General features: G+C 36.3%; 3 protein-coding genes across 3 annotated transcripts; 1 reads left to right on the top strand and 2 right to left on the bottom strand.

Moving 5' to 3' along the window:
* Positions 1 to 1,481: 1,481 nt before the first annotated feature.
* Positions 1,482 to 3,370, bottom strand: LOC6041192 (putative serine protease K12H4.7). The gene is made up of 3 exons (XM_001850437.2): positions 2,783 to 3,370; positions 2,245 to 2,715; positions 1,482 to 2,185 (listed from the first exon to the last, which is right to left on the bottom strand). Exons 1-3 carry the CDS (start codon positions 3,121 to 3,123, stop codon positions 1,525 to 1,527), a joined length of 1,473 nt encoding a protein of 490 aa, XP_001850489.2. The 5' UTR covers positions 3,124 to 3,370; the 3' UTR covers positions 1,482 to 1,524.
* A 2,885-nt stretch (positions 3,371 to 6,255) lies between these two features.
* LOC6041196 (thymus-specific serine protease) lies at positions 6,256 to 7,954 on the bottom strand. The gene is made up of 2 exons (XM_001850438.2): positions 7,051 to 7,954; positions 6,256 to 6,994 (listed from the first exon to the last, which is right to left on the bottom strand). Exons 1-2 carry the CDS (start codon positions 7,950 to 7,952, stop codon positions 6,328 to 6,330), a joined length of 1,569 nt encoding a protein of 522 aa, XP_001850490.2. The 5' UTR covers positions 7,953 to 7,954; the 3' UTR covers positions 6,256 to 6,327.
* A 9,417-nt stretch (positions 7,955 to 17,371) lies between these two features.
* Positions 17,372 to 19,168, top strand: LOC119769626 (putative serine protease K12H4.7). Its single transcript, XM_038262796.1, has 3 exons — positions 17,372 to 17,877; positions 17,942 to 18,412; positions 18,471 to 19,168. Exons 1-3 carry the CDS (start codon positions 17,459 to 17,461, stop codon positions 19,117 to 19,119), a joined length of 1,539 nt encoding a protein of 512 aa, XP_038118724.1. The 5' UTR covers positions 17,372 to 17,458; the 3' UTR covers positions 19,120 to 19,168.
* The last annotated feature ends 3,169 nt before the right edge of the window (positions 19,169 to 22,337 follow it).

Here is a 22,337-nt window from a genome sequence, read left to right as displayed (position 1 = left end):
TTTGTTATTTTGTTATTTTGTTATTTTGTTATTTTGTTATTTTGTTATTTTGTTATTTTGTTATTTTGTTATTTTGTTATTTTGTTATTTTGTTATTTTGTTATTTTGTTATTTTGTTATTTTGTTATTTTGTTATTTTGTTATTTTGTTATTTTGTTATTTTGTTATTTTGTTATTTTGTTATTTTGTTATTTTGTTATTTTGTTATTTTGTTATTTTGTTATTTTGTTATTTTGTTATTTTGTTATTTTGTTATTTTGTTATTTTGTTATTTTGTTATTTTGTTATTTTGTTATTTTGTTATTTTGTTATTTTGTTATTTTGTTATTTTGTTATTTTGTTATTTTGTTATTTTGTTATTTTGTTATTTTGTTATTTTGTTATTTTGTTATTTTGTTATTTTGTTATTTTGTTATTTTGTTATTTTGTTATTTTGTTATTTTGTTATTTTGTTATTTTGTTATTTTGTTATTTTGTTATTTTGTTATTTTGTTATTTTGTTATTTTGTTATTTTGTTATTTTGTTATTTTGTTATTTTGTTATTTTGTTATTTTGTTATTTTGTTATTTTGTTATTTTGTTATTTTGTTATTTTGTTATTTTGTTATTTTGTTATTTTGTTATTTTGTTATTTTGTTATTTTGTTATTTTGTTATTTTGTTATTTTGTTATTTTGTTATTTTGTTATTTTGTTATTTTGTTATTTTGTTATTTTGTTATTTTGTTATTTTGTTATTTTGTTATTTTGTTATTTTGTTATTTTGTTATTTTGTTATTTTGTTATTTTGTTATTTTGTTATTTTGTTATTTTGTTATTTTGTTATTTTGTTATTTTGTTATTTTGTTATTTTGTTATTTTGTTATTTTGTTATTTTGTTATTTTGTTATTTTGTTATTTTGTTATTTTGTTATTTTGTTATTTTGTTATTTTGTTATTTTGTTATTTTGTTATTTTGTTATTTTGTTATTTTGTTATTTTGTTATTTTGTTATTTTGTTATTTTGTTATTTTGTTATTTTGTTATTTTGTTATTTTGTTATTTTGTTATTTTGTTATTTTGTTATTTTGTTATTTTGTTATTTTGTTATTTTGTTATTTTGTTATTTTGTTATTTTGTTATTTTGTTATTTTGTTATTTTGTTATTTTGTTATTTTGTTATTTTGTTATTTTGTTATTTTGTTATTTTGTTATTTTGTTATTTTGTTATTTTGTTATTTTGTTATTTTGTTATTTTGTTATTTTGTTATTTTGTTATTTTGTTATTTTGTTATTTTGTTATTTTGTTATTTTGTTATTTTGTTATTTTGTTATTTTGTTATTTTGTTATTTTGTTATTTTGTTATTTTGTTATTTTGTTATTTTGTTATTTTGTTATTTTGTTATTTTGTTATTTTGTTATTTTGTTATTTTGTTATTTTGTTTTTAGTTTGTTTTAGTTTAATTAATTTTTTTAGTTAATAATTTATATTTCAATTCCCACATTCACAACTCACATTATTCTATTTAATTTCTTGAAAAGATTCTTATGGTCCACTTCCCGGGCCTCCTGGACCTCCAGGACCTCCCGGTCCTCCTGGACCGCCCGGCGAAACCAGATAATCTTCCAACAAAAACAGTATCCTCCTCTTGGCGGCCTGCAGCACCTGGGAATCATCCTCCGAGATGGCCCTCGTCTCGGCCCCGCTCAGCTCGCCTGAGATGACATCTGCAGTGGCTCGCGTACTAAGCGTTTCTCTGATTCCAACCAATCTCCAGGGATCTTCCGCTCCACTGGTGAAGTGGGCCCGCCGAACGTCCGGAGTAAGTTCGCCAAAGCGATGGTTGAATCGTTGAACGGCCCTCGTAATGGAGTCCGGTTGGAAGAAATCGCCAAACACTTCACGGCACATTTCGGTGTACAGTTCGGTTTGGACGCGACTTCCAAACGGTTGATAAGGGGAATCCGTGGTTGGGAACCACCCGAACTCGGCGCACTTTTGGTAAAGCCATTGGCGTTGTCCCGACTGCACCGAGGGTGATGTCCAGTCGGATTGCTTAAGGTTTTGGATGGTCGATTGGAGATCAACGGTTGTGCAGATTTCGTCTTTGGCGTACACGGTATTGAACCACTTGGCGAAGGAGTCGAGGGCTGTTGGCATGTTGGGGGTCATGAGGGCATCGCAGAAGTTGGTGAAATCTGTCAAGCTTTGAGATGTTTTGTGTTAGTTTCTTGAACAGTAGTTGGAACTTTAAAGAAGACTTACTTGTCATTTTCCAGCGTAAACTCTTGCACGGCTTTCATCATCATTCTGAAGAAATGTTGAACCTCTAGGTTATCCTGTAGGTTAATTTCCGTACACAGGTTGAACTTCTCAAACAGAATCTCCTCCAAGCCCATGTCGATCAGATACTGCATTACGTGGAACGCAACGAAGATCTCGTTGTAGCACGCCTGGCCACCATAGTTGATCAACGTTTGACCCCAAGCTTCGGCATACTCACTGAAGCTCATAACGGCTTTGTGGGTACCACCGGATGACCACGCGGCATCTGCCAAGTGAGGATAGTGGACGCGGAACCACGTGGCCAGTGCTCCACCATATCCGGCACCAGAAACCAGTACGGGAGCATCTTCATCGTGAACGACATTGCGCCTCAGATAAGTTACGAACTCCGCAAGATCACCCATGATCTGGTAGGTGCTCAGCAAGTACAAGCTCTCAACGGTCACGTCTCTGCATAAGAGAGAAATGCAACTTTAGAGCAATCCCACAGATGCGTTCCACGCACCTCAGTACTTACTCGGTAGCCCTGTTCTGGCCGTAGAACCGCGATTCGAACGCAAAGATGGCCCCGTTCATCTGTCGCGCCAAGTCGTACAGCAACGAGGACTCGTCAATCATGTATTCTTGGATTGGCGCGTTACCTCCAAGCCAGATTAAAATTGGACCACCAGCCTCGTAAAATTCAGTCACTGAAAAGTAACGCATCGTCCAGCGTTCGTTCCGCTGAGGATTCAAGTTGTTGACCCGGGTTGTGAAGAAATTCTCCACCACGATCCTTTTGTGGCCATCGCTGGAACTTGGTAGGGCAGAGCATGTCACTGCCACTAACACTAGCCCTAAAACTGTCAACTGGTGCATTGCAAAATTTGGTCACCTAGCTTCACCCCGCGAACAATTTAGTTAGAACTGAGCACTTCAAACCACTCCCTCGAGTTTTATACAGCCATGGCTCCGATTTTATCAGAATCCACAGATGTCACTTTCCAACACATTTTTTTGATGTATTGATTTTATGGTTTGGTAAAAACCCCCCAACCCTCTAAAGTCTAAATGGTTAGCCCTTTAACAGGAAGAAACCATTAGGCTCAACGAATCAACCGGCGGTTCTGCGATAAAGGCAAACAATGACTACCTACCTAAAGTACTGGTTTTAAGATAACTTAACACCTGCAAATCAAGCTTGCTATCTCTTTGCAGCTGCTAAGGGCACACTCATTAATTAATTTGTTTTACCCTGTCATGCTCCCAAGTCCACTTTTTTGAAACGTAGGGGAACAGCATCTATTTCCAGCGTGCCTCTAATGTTGCCACATCAGCACTTTGACGTTCAATTACAGCTCCAAAATAGTTTTTCCGGCTACAAACTTATCACCAAGTTTAACATCTTTAGTAAGCACACTGATTTAAAACTTTTTTTGATCGAATACTTGTAAATTAAAGCAGTAATATGCAAAAACTAAAAAAACCGCAACGATTTTTGTCCACTTTGATTGAATTCTAACGACGCACCCAGGCGGCTCAGTTGCACTAACGAAAAACGGCAATTTTCTTACCAGGTTTGCCTCGGTCTCTTGTGCTCAATCGACCACTACATTAAAGCCAGCTTCCAGCAAAATCTTCTTTAAAGTGTCTGTTAACTACTCACTACAACAAAAAGTTCTACAATTGCTTCAGTTTAGCAAGGGCAGCATCTAAACTTAAAAAATGACTTTGACACTTCAAACCTAACCGCAGCAGGCCAAAATTAGATGCCGTCAAACAAAAGAATGTTGGAGAGTGAGAGAGCGGGCACCATTGTTGCCAGCTGAAAGGGGTACATTTTGCATGCACACATAAAGAAAATAGGATAGAGTGGCAACACTGGAGGTAACAAAACATCATTCGTGTGTGTGCTCGTGAGCGATTTGTGACCTGCCAAGGTAAGGAGTAGCGAGCGCCGGAGATAGAACTGATGTAATTAGAGGAAAAATTCACGGTTTTGAAATGCTTTTTTAACCATTTTAATCAATTTTTTCTTGAAAATTCATAATGCGGAAATGTTTAAAATGAGTCAATGTTTACACTGATGCTAATTTGCATCGACATTTTGGGCCAAATTGAGTTAAGAACGCGATTTTGTGCAGCTCACAATGCCTCACCTTTTGACCTACACAGATCCCCAAAATTCGATTTCAATCCTGAGATACTCAATAAAAACCAAAAAAACTCCCCGTACTTTTGTCACTTTTCATATGAAAGAAGTTTCAATCTTGTCGTGCTAGCTTGTCACTCCCTGAAAATTGATGCAAGTGCGACAATTGGCCAAAGGGATTTCTGGTCAGGATGCGTTTGACGTACACAAGTTAGACTACCGTAAACATTTGTAATTATAACTCGGGACTCCAGCAACCAACTTTAATCAAACTTCGGGACAATGCGCAGAATGGTCAACCAAACACGTGTTATTCATTGTTTACATTACGTGCTCTCGTTTTTGTTAATTCAAGGTCAAACATTAAAACGCGTTTTTCTCGGAACGTCGAAATGGCGGGTGCGACATGATAGCACGACAGCGTCGATATGCTTTTTATTTGAACAAATGTGTGAGATGTTCGACAATCCCGCCAAACATACGAGCATCTCCCCTATATTTAAATGTTGCAGCGAATTTTTGAAGAACAATATCCTATATCAAAATTAAAAACAATGTTTTTGCTAAAAAATAATAAAAAAAATCAATAAAAAGGCAGCGCCAAAAATAATTAAAACATCGAAATTAGGCCATCATTTGGTTTTTCTATACAATGCTTCATAAAATTTCACTGGTTGGTCATACAAAATGGACATGGAATATTCGATAATCTGTATCTTAAGAAGGGATTTTCTGGCCAATTTGATGTCTTTAACATAGTATGAGATGCTGTGGATTTGACGGTTTCATGCGGTGTCGTCAAGAATTGAGCTGCAATCTTCATGTCTGATGAGTCCGAAAATTCAGGTATTGTAACGTTTTTAAAAGTTTATTATGCAACCCCTATTGAGTGTCGAAAAGATATTTTTTCACAACTTCGTCAAGTGCAAATAAATTGAGAAAAGTTGAACTCAATAGCCAAATTTTTAAGTTTTTAATTTTGGAATTATTTTAAAACCTCTGATTTCAAAAGCACACAAAAAGAAAAAAAAATAAAAAAAAATATTATTTAACCTTTTCTAAAACAAAACAAATATTCTTTCAAGGGGTGTTTTCGGAGACACTATTTTTGTATCATACAGGGTCCTGATTGCTCCAAAAATACTTAATCACTCGCGAACACAAATCTAAAGCGACGAAAAACTGCCCTGACCGTTTCCTACCGTTTGTCACTTTCACACCAATCGCTACCGAATACATTCTCTTTGATCTCCCTTTCATTCCAATCGGGTAGTAGGGCGAATGGCTCAGAGAGACCGATTGCGCTCTATCGTTCAAAGCTGACTCGAAATAGTCTGCGATCGGCATTGTTTTTATCATATATTAAACTGCTTAAAATAAATGTTATCAAAAATGATTTGCAATTTTGTTGATTACACTATGCCAAATATAAATTGACGGCAAACTGTGGTAGTGCAGGCCAAGTGAGCGCCTGTCTGGTATATTGTTGGATTCTCTCCTCTCTGAACGTAGCGATTGGCCAAGGGGCTGGCAGCTAGCGTGTCGTGTTCCATCCACAAATCAGGTTTTTTTACATATCGCTATTTTTGATTGAAAACTTTCTGGCACATTTTCAAGAATGGTTGCCGTGACGCATGGCGCCTCCATGAATCCATTCTAAGAAAGGGAGATTCAATGGAGGCTTTTAGTGATTATATTGTATCTTACGATTTTTTTTTGTTTAATGCTAACCAAACATGATCTTAGGTATAATTCTGTCGACTAGAGTGTGTTGTGGAATCCCATTTCCTCAAAAAAACGGAACGAGAAATCAACAGGGCAAAACATTACGTTCATAATGAAGAGTTGTGTTAGCAAAACTTTCATTACATAAATCATTTAATTATATTATTCAATTCCCACAATCACAACTCACATAAATAAATATATAATTATAAGTTTCCAGGACCTCCTGGGCCGCCTGGCCCTCCCGGTCCTCCCGGATTACCTCCACCACTCGGTCGCAGTATGTAATCTTTCAGCACAGTCTTTATCCTCCTCTTAGCTGCTCGCAGCTCCTCCGAATCATTCTCCGAGGTGGCCTTCATTTCGGAACCGCTCAGTATACCCGGTATAACGTCGGCGGTGGCCCGTCCGCCCAGATCTTCCCTGATCGTCACCGCCCTCCAGGGATCTTCCGCCCCACTGGTGAAGTGGATTCGCCTCGTGTTTGGCGTAAGCGCCGCAAAGCGATTGTTGGTACGTTCCGCGGCTTGCAGGATGGTTTCCTCCGTTGCCCATTCACCGAACACCATGCGACAAATTTCCGCGTGCAGCTCAACGGTGACGCGGTTTCCAAACGGTTGATACGCTGAGTTGGTTGTCTGGAACCAGCCAAACTCGGCACACTGTTGGTACATCCATTGACGGGCTCCGTTAGCCACCAACGGGGAGTCCCAGTCTGTTTGGCGGAACGCATCGACTACGGTTTGGAGATCCGTCACGATGCAACCTTCGTCCTCGGTGAAGCGCGAGTTGAACCAGGTGGTGAACGCTTCGACAGCTGTGGCGGCTTCCGTACTGAGGAGTTCGTCGCAGAAGGTGGAAAAGTCGGTCAAGCTGGAATTGAAGCAAGGTTAGGTTGTTTGAACTCGGTGAATCCTCAGTACACTTACTTTCTATTGCGCAGGGTGTGCATTTCTACGGCGGTCATCAGCGTGCTGAAGAAGTACTGCACCTGGAGACTATCCTCCGGGTCAATTTCGGTGCAGATGTTCAGCTTCTCGTACAGCATATCGGTCATACCGATATCGATCAGGTTTTGCATCACGTTAAACGCAACGAAAAGTTCGTTGTAGCATTGTTGACTGCCGTAATCGACCAGCGTCTCACTCCAGGATTCGGCAAAGTCGCTAAAATCCAGCACAGCTTCGTGGTATCCTCCAGAAGACCAGGCGGCATCACCCATGTGAGGATATCGGACGCGGAACCACGTGGCCAACGCTCCTCCGTAACCTGCGCCCGACACCAACACCGGCATGTTCTCATCCCGGAACACGTCACGCTTCAGATAAATGATGAACTCCACCAAATCGGCCATGATCTGATCGGTTTTCAAAAAGCGCATAATTTCCGTGTTGACGTCATTGGTGGGCTTGCTCATGCCGTAAAATCGTGTTTCAAATGCATACACAGCCCCGCCCATTTCTCGAGCCAGCTCGGTGATCAGCGAAGATTCGTTGATCATATCCCGCCGAACGGGTCCATTTCCGGACAAGCGAATCAAGATGGGACCTCCCGGCCTGTAGTGCTCCGTAACAGAGAGATACCGCAAAGTCCAGTCCTCCCGTTGCTGATGATTAAAGTGGTTTAGCCGGGTCGTGAAGTAGTTCTCGACCACAATACGCTCATCTCGATCACTGCTGCTGGTAGACTCGACGGACTCTTCCGAGTACAATCCCTTCGTCAGCATGTGCTGAATTATCGCCCGACTAGCAGCATGGTTTCGCCTTGTTCGAGGTACAACAGCAGACGACGCCAACGCAACAAGCGCGAGCAGTAGCAGAATTGGCCGCATGGTCAAGGATAGCCTTACTGAGCTATCTTAGACTAGATGGTTTCCTTTTATACTTCTTGCACATGGTTCTCCAAAATATTCATCAGTGATATCTACCATTGTGTTTCACTTGAACGCCGGGCAAACCCATCCTTTCCATGGTTTTCTTAGCTCGGTGCCCTTATCATAGATAAGGCACCTGCCACGGATGATGTGGTGAACCGACCTACGATAACCCTTTCTAAACACCTGCAAATTTTGGGGCACTGCAGCTATCAAGGGCTGTTGGACCGATTGGTCCCAATTGTGTGATTGAGTGAGATAATATTTTTCATTTTCAGGCATATGCAAAATTCTCTGAAGCTCAAGCAGGTATTAGACTACACAGCAAAAAATCCGACAGTGAAATCGCATGCAAAAGCATGCACATCACACATACCATATCAGCATAGCGCACCAGGTACGCGTGCTGTAGCAAGAAGACGCTTCCATCTTTCTCGGTCTTGGGCTGCTACTTTCCAATTTCCCAGGTTACAGATCTTCCGGATATCACCATTCACTTGATCACCTGAGCCTCCCAGCACATCACCTTCGTCAAAAAGACACTTGATGTTACACACTTCATGTACAATTTTGTCAAACACAAAAAAAAATGCAACCGACGGGATACAAAACCCAGCACCAACAGTACGAACTGGCGCCTTAGCCCGCTCGGCTATCAGACCGATGAAGAGTCGAAAGGATAAACGCATATGAGGAACTGTCTACGAAATCGGCCGATTTCGACCATTTTTATTTTTTGCATTTTTTGATTGTGCTCAAACTTTGTGGGGGCGTTCCATATGACCAAATAAGCTATTTTGTGTCATTGGTTCACCCATACAAGTCTCCATACAATTTTGGCTACTGTCCATACAAAAATGGTATGTAAATATTCAAACAGCTGTAACTTTTGAGTGAATTGTCTGATCAATTTGGTGTCTTGGGCAAAGTTGTAGGTATTGTTGAGGACTATTGAGAAAAAAATAGGTACACGGAAAAAAATTGCAGATTTTTTTATCCATTTTTTTTCACAAATACTCAATTTCCTAAAATACATATTTTTTTTATTCTCGAGATTTTTTGATCTGTTTTAGGGGACAAAAATCCCCAACTTTTGAGCCATAGAGAAACATGGTCAAAAAATCTGCCGCCGAGTGATGAATTTTTGAAAAAAAGAGTGATTTTTGAAAAAAATCGAAATCTCATACAAAAACAAATTTGACGTTACTTTTTAATGCAAAATTGCGTGCTCCGTTTTCAAGATATACCCACCGAAAGTTTGATTTTAGCGATATATGGGCAGTTTTTCGTTTTTAAAAAATAGAGACCATGAGTGACCATTTCTGAAAATATTTCTTTTGAAAAAGTTCAGAAAATTTGCTATAAAATTGTCTAAGAAACATTGAAGATTGGACCTCGGGTTGCTGAGATACAGCCGCTTTAAGAAAAAGAAACACGAAAATTAAAGTTTTCTAAGTCTGGAAAATAAAAAAAATTAAATTTTGGGAAATTGAGTATTTGTGAAAAAAAGTTGATTAAAAAATTTACAAATTTGTTTCCCGTGTACCTATTTTTTCTCAATAGTCCTCAACAATATCTACAACTTTGCCGAAGACACCAAATTGATTAGACAATTCACTCAAAAGTGACAGCTGTTTGAATATTTACATACCATTTTTGTATGGACAGTAGCCAAAATTGTTTGGAGACTTGTATGGGTGAACCAATGACACAAAATAGCTTCTTTGGTCATAGAGAAGGCACCCACAATGTTTGAGCCAAATCAAAAAATACAAATAAAATCCATTTCCGGTTTTGGTAGAGAATTGCTCATATATGAGCTTGACATTCGGTCAAGTAGGTTTCCCATACTGGTGGGCTACATATTTCAGGGTGTAATATTACATAAAATTTCATAAAATAGTACATTTTTTTTACGCCCAAGTCTTTTACACGCAGCTGGCATACTACTTTTTTAATGTGTATGACAAACAAATAAACTCGCACTTTATGACAGTTTGGCAGTGTGCCTGCCTGAAAAAAAAATAAAAAATAATAATAACAAGCATGGAAAAGGTGTTTTAAAATGCATTTTAAGCTACTTCAGTTGTTCTGCAATCATTAGGTTTAAAAAACGTAAGATTTAACGAAAACAAAAATGTTAGCGAAAATATAATATAATCATAAACATCGAAAATTTTCAAAAATTCCAAAGGTTTTTAATTCAAATAAATGATTGATAAAATGATTCTTAACGCAGTGGAATGCATTTTAAATTGTTTTCAGCTGATTGTACTTAAAAATTCAAATTTTGAAGTTTTTTGAAAAAATATTGCTTTTGCCCCCTGATTTTTTGGGCCAACTTTGAAGGGGGGAGCCGAGGACTTTTTTTCCACATTGTTTCTAATATTTTCACGAATTTTCCAAAAAAAATGTATGGATGGCTTTATTTTTTAAACTGGTGATATCTCGGCTATTGGTCCGATTTCACCGACCAACAAAATTTCTGCGCAGGCTCAACACGTGGGGAAGCATGAAGTTTGGGGTCCCCAGAAACACGTGCATTTTGAACCATTCGGCACAGTCATTGTTTTCAATTTGGAAAAATTAATTCACGTGATTTTTCTTCATTTTTTCGAATCAAAATAATCCAATAAGACCAGAATTTGCATTTTCGTCCGTTAAAAAATTAAGGCCAATTGAAAAAAAAACATGCTTTAATAGTAGTTTATGCAACAAGTTGCAAAAAGAGGATTATTTCAGCACGAGTCGCACATTTATCCAACGAGGTTTACCGAGTTGGATAAATACGAAGAGTGCTGAAAAAAATCAAGTTTTGCAACGAGTTCCATACAACATTTTTTGCAATTCCAAAAAACACACACTGAGTGAAATTTTATGTCAAATTTTCATGTATTTTGTCAATAAATCGTTTAAATCAAAAAAATGTTGAAAAGTGTTACTTTTCGAAACAAGTGCTGAAAAGTTCAACTTTTCAGCACCCATTTGAGTGCTGAAAAGTGTTACTTTTCAGCATTTATTTTGAAAAGTGTTGCTATTCGATTCTGTTATTTTTGGTACAGAAAAGTAGGCTATTTCGTCGTTCAAGAATGACAGGAAAAGTATGTAGTTTCACGACGGAATTGCAAAAAAAATCATTTTGCCTATACTCCATTTTTCACAATGATTTATCTGAACAAATATTCAACTTTATTGTAAAAATCCATAAATGAAGATTACATGAAACAAAAATTAAAAAATACGTTTACATTGAACACTACACAGAAAAAAATGATGGTAATATTCATCAGGAAATGGTGACAGATTTTGTGTCAAAAAAAAAAGATAAATTTTACCCCAGAAAATGATGAATCAGGTTCACATTTTTAAACATTTTTTATGTAATATTACTCAAAAAAAAAGAGGTAATATTCAACCAAAAATTTACTATAATTCTTTTCAAGTTCAATTTACTATAACTTGAAAACTGTGCATTTTATAGACAAAATTGTGTTTCTTTCGAACTCAAACTTTATTTTAGACTGGTACAAAATTTATTTGAAGTTTTCGCTAATCGGCTAGAAATGAAGTTCTTGCCTTATTCACTGATTAATTCATCAATCTATTTTTTTTTTATTTTTTCAAAATGAGGCAAAGATAAAAAAATCTTGGACTTTTTTTTCTCTCTCTTTATTGGATCCGTGGGCCGACAACTCTGAATGCTTAAAAAGTTTTATTTGTTTGAAAATCAATAAAAAAAACTTTAGTTCTCAATTGATTTAACAAGTTTTGAGTTAAAATTTCAATTTAAAGTTGTGGTTTTTTTTTACACCTGAACTTCCGAAGGAGAATTTGCAAAAGACTTACCTGGGGTGAATTGGGACACATGGGGCGAATTGGGACAGCAGTTTTAACCATGTTAGAGCACAATATTTTGATTTTTCTCGTTGGTTTCGGATAGAACAGACTGAGACCAACAAAATGTGTACATCCATTTCCAAATTTAAAACCATTAAGTGCTCTTAACACTGCTGTCCCTATTCAGACTGTAGTCCTGATTCACCCCAGATGACGGCACTTAAAAATAATGACTTAGGGCATCTCCAGCGCTGGTGTGCAAATCAAATTTGCACCCGACTCATGAATACCGAGATCAAATTTGCCACCTTGAAAAAACTCCTCTTCAAAAATTCAAAAATTCAAAACTTCAAAAATTCAAAAATTCAAAAATTCAAAAATTCAAAAATTCAAAAATTCAAAAATTCAAAAATTCAAAAATTCAAAAATTCAAAAATTCAAAAATTCAAAAATTCAAAAATTCAAAAATTCAAAATTCAAAATTCAAAATTCAAAATTCAAAATTCAAAATTCAAAATTCAAAATTCAAAAATTCAAAAATTCAAAAATTCAAAAATTCAAAAATTCAGAAATTCAGAAATTCAAAAATTCAAAAATTTAAAATTTCAAAAATTTCAAAAACAAAAATTCAAAAATTTAAAAATGCAAACATTCAAAAATTCAAAAATTCAAAAATTCAAAAATTCAAAAATTCAAAATTCAAAAATTCAAAATTCAAAATTCAAAATTCAAAAATTCAAAATTCAAAATTCAAAATTCAAAATTCAAAATTCAAAATTCAAAATTCAAAATTCAAAATTCAAAATTCAAAAATTCAAAATTCAAAAATTCAAAAATTCAAAATTCAAAAATTCAAAATTCAAAATTCAAAAATTCAAAAAAAATTCAAAATTCAAAATTCAAAATTCAAAAATTCAAAATTCAAAAATTCAAAAATTCAAAAATTCAAAATTCAAAATTCAAAAAAAATTCAAAAATTCAAAATTCAAAATTCAAAAATTCAAAAATTCAAAATTCAAAAATTCAAAAATTCAAAATTCAAAAATTCAAAATTCAAAATTCAAAATTCAAAATTCAAAAATTCAAAATTCAAAAATTCAAATTCAAAAATCAAAAATTCAAAAATTCAAAATTCAAAAATTCAAAAAATTCAAAAAAAATTCAAAAATTCAAAATTCAAAAATTCAAAATTCAAAATTCAAAATTCAAAAATTCAAAATTCAAAATTCAAAATTCCAAAATTCAAAATTCAAAATTCAAAATTCAAAATTCAAAATTCAAAAATTCAAAATTCAAAATTCAAAATTCAAAATTCAAAAATTCAAAAATTCAAAATTCAAAATTCAAAATTCAAAAATTCAAAATTCAAAATTCAAAAATTCAAAATTCAAAAATTCAAAAATTCAAAATTCAAAATTCAAAATTCAAAAATTCAAAATTCAAAATTCAAAAATTCAAAATTCAAAATTCAAAATTCAAAATTCAAAATTCAAAATTCAAAAATTCAAAATTCAAAAATCAAAATTCAAAATTCAAAAATTCAAAATTCAAAATTCAAAAAAAAATTCAAAAATTCAAAATTCAAAATTCAAAATTCAAAAATTCAAAATTCAAAAATTCAAAATTCAAAAATTCAAAATTTCAAAATTCAAAATTCAAAATTCAAAATTCAAAATTCAAAATTCAAAATTCAAAAATTCAAAAATTCAAAAATTCAAAAATTCAAAAATTCAAAAATTCAAAAATTCAAAAATTCAAAAATTCAAAAATTCAAAAATTCAAAAATTCAGAAATTCAAAAATTCAAAAATTCAAAAAAGCAAAAATTAAAAAAATTCAAAAATTCAGAAATTCTAAAATTCTAAAATTCAAAAATTCAAGAATTTAAAAATTAAAAAATTCAAATTCTTTTTTTAATCTTTTGAATTTTTTCTAAATTTTTATTTTTTTCAATTTCTTTAAATTTATTTTTTTTTAATTTTTTTTTATTTTTTTTATTTTTGTCATTTTTTTATATTTTAAATTTTTTTTCATATTTTATATTTTTCCATTTTTTTGTTTTGATTTTTTTCCTTAGATCTTAATTTTTTTGTTATTTTTTATCTTTTTATTTATTATTTTTTTATTATTTTTTCATTTTTTTTTTTATTTTTATAAAAAAAATTCGATTTTTTTTAAATATTTTTTAATTTTTGCCTTTCTTACTAAAGAAAGGTATAGGTTTTACTTTAAGCCAAGACGTCATTTCCAACTTCGTAAATATGTCGATTCAGCATGAATTTTAATCGGAAAAATCGCCAAAAAATCACACTGCATCGATTTTCGACGCTCTATCGATTCACCTTGACAGAACTCGTCTATCTCGAACCCTCGAATTTTGAGAAAATAAATTCCGTGGAGGTCGAGTGATGTTCGTATGTGGTAAAATTTTGCAAAATTTTGTGTCGCGCCGTTCTCAGCTCCCATAAATCCGATTTCGATTCTCCTAAATGCAGATGAAAGCTAGTGTGCTGAACCTGGGCGAGTTGCCGCGCAAATTTCGAATTATCCATTATGTTTTCGGATGCGGCCAGACTTTTCCAGAAAATACACAGTTTTCAAATGAAAATATGGTCAAAATTTTTCATTTTCATACCTTTTATTTATCTCAAAAATTGCATTTTTCGAGCCCTACAACCTCCCAAATTTTCATCCAGATTCATAATATGGTTCTGGAGTTAGAGCCGTTTGATTGACCTACCATAAGAAACAAAATCCCTAAAAAAAAAGGTAAAAGCCCACCTGGTGACCTTCGCCAACATTTTTCATTTCTGATTTTATTCGAAATTTCTTGCTACATTCATAGTACAGACCATGAGTGAGCATCTGAAACAAATTCGACATCGATCGGCAATCCCGATCAATTTTTAGAACGATTTACTTTTTGCCTTTCTTACTAAAGAAAGGTATAGGTTTTACTTTAAGCCAAGACGTCATTTCCAACTTCGTAAATATGTCGATTCAGCATGAATTTTAATCGGAAAAATCGCCAAAAAATCACACTGCATCGATTTTCACCGCTTCGTCGCCAAGTCGTCAAGTTGAGCTTCGAATACTGGCGCGAGAATGCTGGCGCATATGTTTCGGCTCGACTTATACTCGTTCGTAATAGCTTGTCTACCGATGTTTCCTTCAACATGTAAGATATCGTAGCTTTTCGGTTTCTTTGGCTCTGTCCGTTTTTGCATAACTGTCCAATGTTTATGCAAAAACTTTTTTGACATAGGACATACATCCGGGTACAATCAATTTGTTTCCCGTGTGCTCCTAAAATCGCCTTTAAGTAGGCTTCATTTGTTGTGTCGTTTTATTTAACAGAGTTCATTGGATTCAAATAGGAGCTTTCGAAGCTTCTAAGCTTTATATCGTTTTCAAAGTTTTCAATGCTCGCGACGCCAATAGGGGGATGGCGTCGCTATTTTTTAGACCACATTTTCCACTTTTTCTCATCGAAACCGACTACTTTATCGACTTCATTTTGCTGGGCGAGATAGGACGCCGTCTATTTTTAGACGATGACTCAGCACTTTTACACTCTTGCGCTTAAAAAACCAGGTGGCAGCACGATGTAACGCCACGTCCCTATGGCTATCTACCTAAGGTATTGCGATTGAGTGTGTAGTGGTGCGGTTGTAAAAATATCTATCTCTGGCTCTCTCACTTTCGTAGACGCTGAATGGCAAGCTTCCCACAGTGCGGTTAACTCGGTTTTGCTTTGCGCCTGCTTTGTTCGGTTTTTGGGCTCGTACCAAAACTAGAAAACCAAAACCGCGGTGTGTGTCGTCACTTGCGCATTGGAAGCTAAGAATTTGTACGATTAAAAATATTCGATAGGTGAAAATTGCGTTTTCAATTTCTTTTAGAAAACACATCATTAATAATACCTTGCTTTCATCATAAGATTTTTTGTATCAAGTCGATGTTGTGAATTGAGAGAAGTTATATTCTTTAGTAAGAAAGGCTCTATCTCACCCCTGGTGGGATTAAATCGGGTTTTTTAACTTTTTTTCAAATTTTTATTAGGTAATTTTTTAAATTTTATTATTTTTTAAATTTTTCGAACTTTTTTGATTTTTTTTTAATTTTTAATTTTTTTTATTTTTTTTTTATTTTATTTAAATTTTTTATATTTTTTTTAATTTTTTTTAAATTTTCTTTTAGTTTTGAAATTTTTTTAATTTTTTTTTTTTAATTTTGTTGTAATTTTTTTTTATTTTTTTAAATTTTTTATTTTTTTTAAATTTCTTTATTTTTTTATTTTTTTTGGAAAATTTTTTATTTTTTTATTTTCTTTATTTTTTTTATGTTTTTTATATTTTTTTAATTTTTTTTAAATCTCTTAAAAAATTTACGATCTTTAATTTTTTATGTTTTTTTTTTAAATTTTCATTGATATTTTTTTTTAATTTTTATTTTTAGATTTTTTTACACATAAAAAAACAATTTAAATTTTTTTTTCCATGCATGATTCAGTTTTCCGTGCATTATTCCATTTGCCGCAGTAGCAAACCAGCAGAATAACGGGTAGCAAAGTGAAATCTCGAAGAACTGAGAGCAAATTTGCTACCGCGACAGGTACCGCGGTGGGGTTGACGTCGGGTGCAAATTTGATTTGCTTCGATGTTTGCTACCTGCGCTGGAGATGCACTTAGAAAAAACAGAGTACTTATTCAATATTTTTGAAAAATGCTGAATTATTAAAAACAATGTTTTTCCGTGAGAAAAAAAAATGGTTCAAAACTTCGAAATTACAGAAAAAATTAATAAAAGAGATTTATTGGAAATTTACTTTTTGTAAACATAAGTAAGTAAAAAATATATAATTTTCCTACCTATCGCCGACAACTTAGCAGAGGACGAAAAATCGATCAGAAAATCCCCTCCTAAGATACAGATTTCTGAATATTTACATATCGTTTATTGTATCGATAGCTACCGAAATTGTATGGAGACTTGTATGGACGAACCAATGGTACCAAAAAGACTTTTTTTGGCATGGAAAAGCACCTCAAATCAGTCCAATGCATAAAGAATTGCTTGTCGTGGTTTGATTTAAAGCAAATGTAAAATATTGTTACAGAAAATTTTATGAAATAAACTTTTTGAGCTTTGAAGCTGCTGATATTTTCAAAAGTAATTTTCCTTGAAGAAATATTATTAAAATGAAAAACCTTTTTTTTAATTAGGCAAATCCGCAAACGAATAATCAACACTATACAAAAATGCACTGCCCAGCTGTACTTGGGCAAAGTATTTTGGGAAACCGTATCGCTCAAATTACCACCCTTATCACCTATTGCCGGACACGTTGTAATGTTTACTGCTAAGCGCGGACACTTTTAAGTTCCGCGTGAGATACCTTTCACCTAATCAGAACCTGTGGTGGGATGTGCACAAAATTTGCAATAAAATCGAGCAGTGACATAAAAGCTAAATTTGCGTTGGACAAGATAAACTGCAATTTTAGGGAGCGTGTATAAAAATGGTTCGGATTAGTGGCCGCAATGCCAAGTGCGAGGTGGACGGCCTCAGAATCAAGACTTTTTTTTTTAATTCTGTGAAGTCAAAGTGTCTTGAAGAGCTCCAACAATGCGAGCCATCTTCATCGTGGCTCTAGCCGCCTTGGTGGCCTTGGCGTCCGCTGCCGCACCAAGAACCAAGCAGAACGTCGAAGCGAGTCGCAAGCTGGTACAGCAGATGCTGACCAAGCGACTGTCCCCGAGTGTCTCCCCGGCGGGCCCCGCCAAGCGGATCGTGATCGAGAACTTCTTCACCACTCGCATCGATCACTTCAACGCGCAAAACACGGACGAGTGGACGTTGCGGTACTTGACGCTAAGCGATTGGTACATGCCGGGTGGGCCGATTCTGATCCACCTGGGCGGCAATCAGCCGATTCAGCCCAACATGGTGGACGAGTCCTCGTTGATTTACGAAATGGCCCGTGAGATGCACGGAATTGTGTTTGCGTTCGAGACGCGGTTCTACGGACAGAGCTGGGTTACCGAGTAAGTTTTGTTTGGGGTGACGGATCATGGGATCGTACTCACGTACCTGAATTCTTTGTTGTAGAGACGTGAGTACCGACAACCTGCGGCTCTTGAACACCGATCAAATCCTCGCCGATCTTGCTGAGTTCGTCAACTACGTTCGACTTGATGTACTGAAGAATGAATACGCTCACGTGATGGTGGCCGGTGCAGGCTTCGGAGGATCGCTCGCCACGTGGTTCCGCGTGCGCTACCCTCACTTGGCGGATGCCGCCTGGTCTTCCGGAGGTCAGCACAACGCCCTCATGGACTTCCAGGAGTTTGCCGAGGCCTGGGGCGAGACGCTGATCGATCACGGCAGTCAAAGCTGCTACAACGAGATCTTCGTTGCGTTCCACGTGATGCAGAACTTGATCGATGCCGGTTTAGAGGAGATAATTTTCGAAAAGTTCAACATCTGCCACGAACTCGACCCGGAAAATACGCTACAGATTCAGTACTTCTTCAGCACCATGATGACCGCCATCGAGATGTACACGCTGCGCAATGGAGAGTAAGTCCAACCTTCAACAATCTGAATCAACCCATAACCATCCCATCCCCCCCCACAGTCTCACCGACTTCTCCGAAGTTTGCACCGACCTCACGGAAGTGGACATGCCCACAGCGGTCGACTCCTTCGCCAACTGGTTCAACACCAAGTTCGCCGAAGACATTGGCTGTGTCGTGTCGGATCTGGACTTTGCCATCGAAGCGTTCAGCGAAACCGACTGGAACTCGGCCTTTGTCCAGCTCGGCGCTCGCCAGGCCCTGTACCAGGAGTGCACCGAGTTCGGTTGGTTCCTGACAACCGACTCGGACAACCAGCCCTTCGGCAGTCGCGTCAACCTGGAGCTCTACTCGGAAACGTGCCGGCGCGTGTTTGGCGAATGGATCACGTACGAGTCCATCTACTACGCGACGCAGCGGGCCAACAACCGGTTCGGAGCTCTGTCCCCGCGAATCAACTTTATCCACTTCACGCACGGAGCAGAAGATCCGTGGCGGATGGTCAGTATTAGAAACGATCTGAACACGGAAGCGCTGCTCGATGTCATCCCGAATGAACTGGCCGGGTCGGATTTGGGGGCCATTTCGGAGGATGATTCCGAAGAGCTGCAGGAGGTCAAGCGTAGGGTGAAGGCACTGATGAGCTATTATCTGTTTCCGGCGGGACCAAGGAAGATGGCGAAGGAAGAGTTGACAGCTGGTGAATTATAAGTATTTGTCTTGATAAAATATTTTAAATATTGAAAAAATAAAAAAATAAACACACCTTTTATTAATTCATACGGCTCATTTTGGCCATTTTAATCATTTCGGTCATTTTGGTCATTTCGGTGAGTTCAATTAGTTGGGTGGTGACGCGCGGTCAATTATGTGGCATTGTGTGTGAAAAGAAAAGAATTTTATTTCGTGTTTCATCCTGGTTGGCTTGCCCACAAGCAGAAGAAAATCAGTTCAATTAGTTGGGTGGTGACGCGCGGTCAATTATGTGGCATTGTGTGTGAAAAGAAAAGAATTTTATTTCGTGTTTCATCCTGGTTGGCTTGCCCACAAGCAGAAGAAAATCAGTTCAATTAGTTGGGTGGTGACGCGCGGTCAATTATGTGGCATTGTGTGTGAAAAGAAAAGAATTTTATTTCGTGTTTCATCCTGGTTGGCTTGCCCACAAGCAGAAGAAAATCAGTTCAATTAGTTGGGTGGTGACGCGCGGTCAATTATGTGGCATTGTGTGTGAAAAGAAAAGAATTTTATTTCGTGTTTCATCCTGGTTGGCTTGCCCACAAGCAGAAGAAAATCAGTTCAATTAGTTGGGTGGTGACGCGCGGTCAATTATGTGGCATTGTGTGTGAAAAGAAAAGAATTTTATTTCGTGTTTCATCCTGGTTGGCTTGCCCACAAGCAGAAGAAAATCAGTTCAATTAGTTGGGTGGTGACGCGCGGTCAATTATGTGGCATTGTGTGTGAAAAGAAAAGAATTTTATTTCGTGTTTCATCCTGGTTGGCTTGCCCACAAGCAGAAGAAAATCAGTTCAATTAGTTGGGTGGTGACGTGCGGTCAATTATGTGGCACTGTGTGTGAAAAGAAAAGAATTTTATTTCGTGTTTCATCCTGGTTGGCTTGCCCACAAGCAGAAGAAAATCAGTTCAATTTGTTGGGTGGTGACGCGCGGTCAATTATGTGGCATTGTGTGTGAAAAGAAAAGAATTTTATTTCGTGTTTCATCCTGGGTGGCTTGCCCACAAGCAGAAGAAAATCAGTTCAATTAGTTGGGTGGTGACGCGCGGTCAATTATGTGGCATTGTGTGTGAAAAGAAAAGAATTTTATTTCGTGTTTCATCCTGGGTGGCTTGCCCACAAGCAGAAAAAATCAGTTCAATTAGTTGGGTGGTGACGCGCGGTCAATTATGTGGCATTGTGTGTGAAAAGAAAAGAATTTTATTTCGTGTTTCATCCTGATTGGCTTGCTCAAGTCCTTCCTACATCATCGTTGATCGGGAGGCACGACGTCGTGTGAATTGTTGCATTAAAATAAGTTTAAGTATTACTGTAAATGACAAAGTCCTTCCTATATCATCAATGTCGTCTGGGTAATCGTGATGAAAAATTACATTTATTCAGTATTTAAATACCTGTGCGCGAGTGTTTTGGTGTGCTAATTAGAAAGACCTTCCCATATCATCGTTGCTCGGAAGGCTCGCCGACGGGTTTGTTATGAAAGTCCTCCCAATAGCATCGTAGCTCGGGAGGCATCGAAAAGCCAATACCTTATCCTACTAACCCAAAAAAATAATAATCACGTGATGCTTGAAGGAGATGCTGTGGATTCAACGGTCTCAAGCGGTATCAACAAGTATATAGCGAAAAACTATGTGCTTGATGAGTCTGCAACTTCAACTATCGGACTAACATTCCTCCCTTTTGTTGAACTGCAGGCTTCTTGGGAGGGCGCCGGTATTGACTAATAAAGTCGGGGTCTTCGGGGGTTAAACAGTGAACGGATGGTTGGCTCCCACTGATCATTTTTGATTCATTGTTTAACTTCAGCTGATCTGTCAATAACGGAGTAGCAGCTCATTGGCAGTCAACCATGCTCATGCTCATGCTCATGCTCGGTCATTTTGGTCATTTCGGTCATTTTGGCCATTTCGGTCATTTTGGTTATTTTGGTCAGTTCGGTTATTTTGGTCATGTTTGTCATTTTGACCATTTCGGTCATTTTGGTCATTATGGTCATTTTGGTCATTTTGATATTTTCGGTCATTTCAATCATTTTGGTAATTTTTGCAATTTCGGTCATTTTGGTCATTTTGGCCATTTTGGTTATTTTGGTCATTTTGGTCATTTGTGTCATTTTGGACATTTTGATCGTTTTGGTCATTTCGGCGATTTTGATCATTTCGGTTATTTTGGTCATTTTGACCATTTCGATCGTTTTGGTCATTTTGGTCATTTTGGTCATTTCGGTCACTTCGGTCATTTTGGTCATTTCGGTTATTTTGGTCATTTTGGTCATTTTGGTCATTTTGGTCATTTCGGTCATTTTGGCCATTTCGGTCATTTTGGTTATTTTGGTCAGTTCGGTTATTTTGGTCATGTTTGTCATTTTGACCATTTCGGTCATTTTGGTCATTATGGTCATTTTGGTCATTTTGGTCATTTTGGTCATTTCAATCATTTTGGTAATTTTGGCAATTTCGGTCATTTTGGTCATTTTGGCCATTTTGGTTATTTCGGTTATTTTGGTCATTTTGGTCATTTGTGTCATTTTGGACATTTTGATCGTTTTGGTCATTTCGGCGATTTTGATCATTTCGGTTATTTTGGTCATTTTGACCATTTCGATCGTTTTGGTCATTTTGGTCATTTTGGTCATTTCGGTCACTTCGGTCATTTTGGTCATTTCGGTTATTTTGGTCATTTTGGTCATTTTGGTCATTTTGGTCATTTTGGTCATTTTTGTCATTTTGGTCATTTTGGTCATTTTGGTCATTTCGGTCATTTTGGATATTTTGACCATTTCGATCGTTTTGGTCATTTTGGTCATTTTGGTCATTTTGGTCATTTTGGTCATTTTGGTCATTTTGGCCATTTTGACCATTTCGATCGTTTTGGTCATTGTGGTCATTTGGGCCATTTTGATCATTTGGCTCATTTCGGTTATTTTGGTCATTTCGGTCATTGTGGTCGATTTGACCATTTCGATCGTTTTGGTCATTGTGGTCATTTGGGCCATTTTGGTCATTTGGCTCATTTCGGTCATTTTGGTCATTTTGGTCATTTTGGTCATTTTGGTCATTTTGGCCATTTTGGTTATTTCGGTTATTTTGGTCATTTTGGTCATTTGTGTCATTTTGGACATTTTGATCGTTTTGGTCATTTCGGCGATTTTGATCATTTCGGTTATTTTGGTCATTTTGACCATTTCGATCGT

The sequence above is a fragment of the Culex quinquefasciatus genome, chromosome 3, assembly GCF_015732765.1.
Source record: "Culex quinquefasciatus strain JHB chromosome 3, VPISU_Cqui_1.0_pri_paternal, whole genome shotgun sequence".
Classification (NCBI taxonomy): Eukaryota; Metazoa; Arthropoda; class Insecta; order Diptera; family Culicidae; genus Culex; species Culex quinquefasciatus.
Note: the sequence above shows the minus strand (reverse complement) of the source record. Positions and strands in the feature narration are given on the sequence as shown.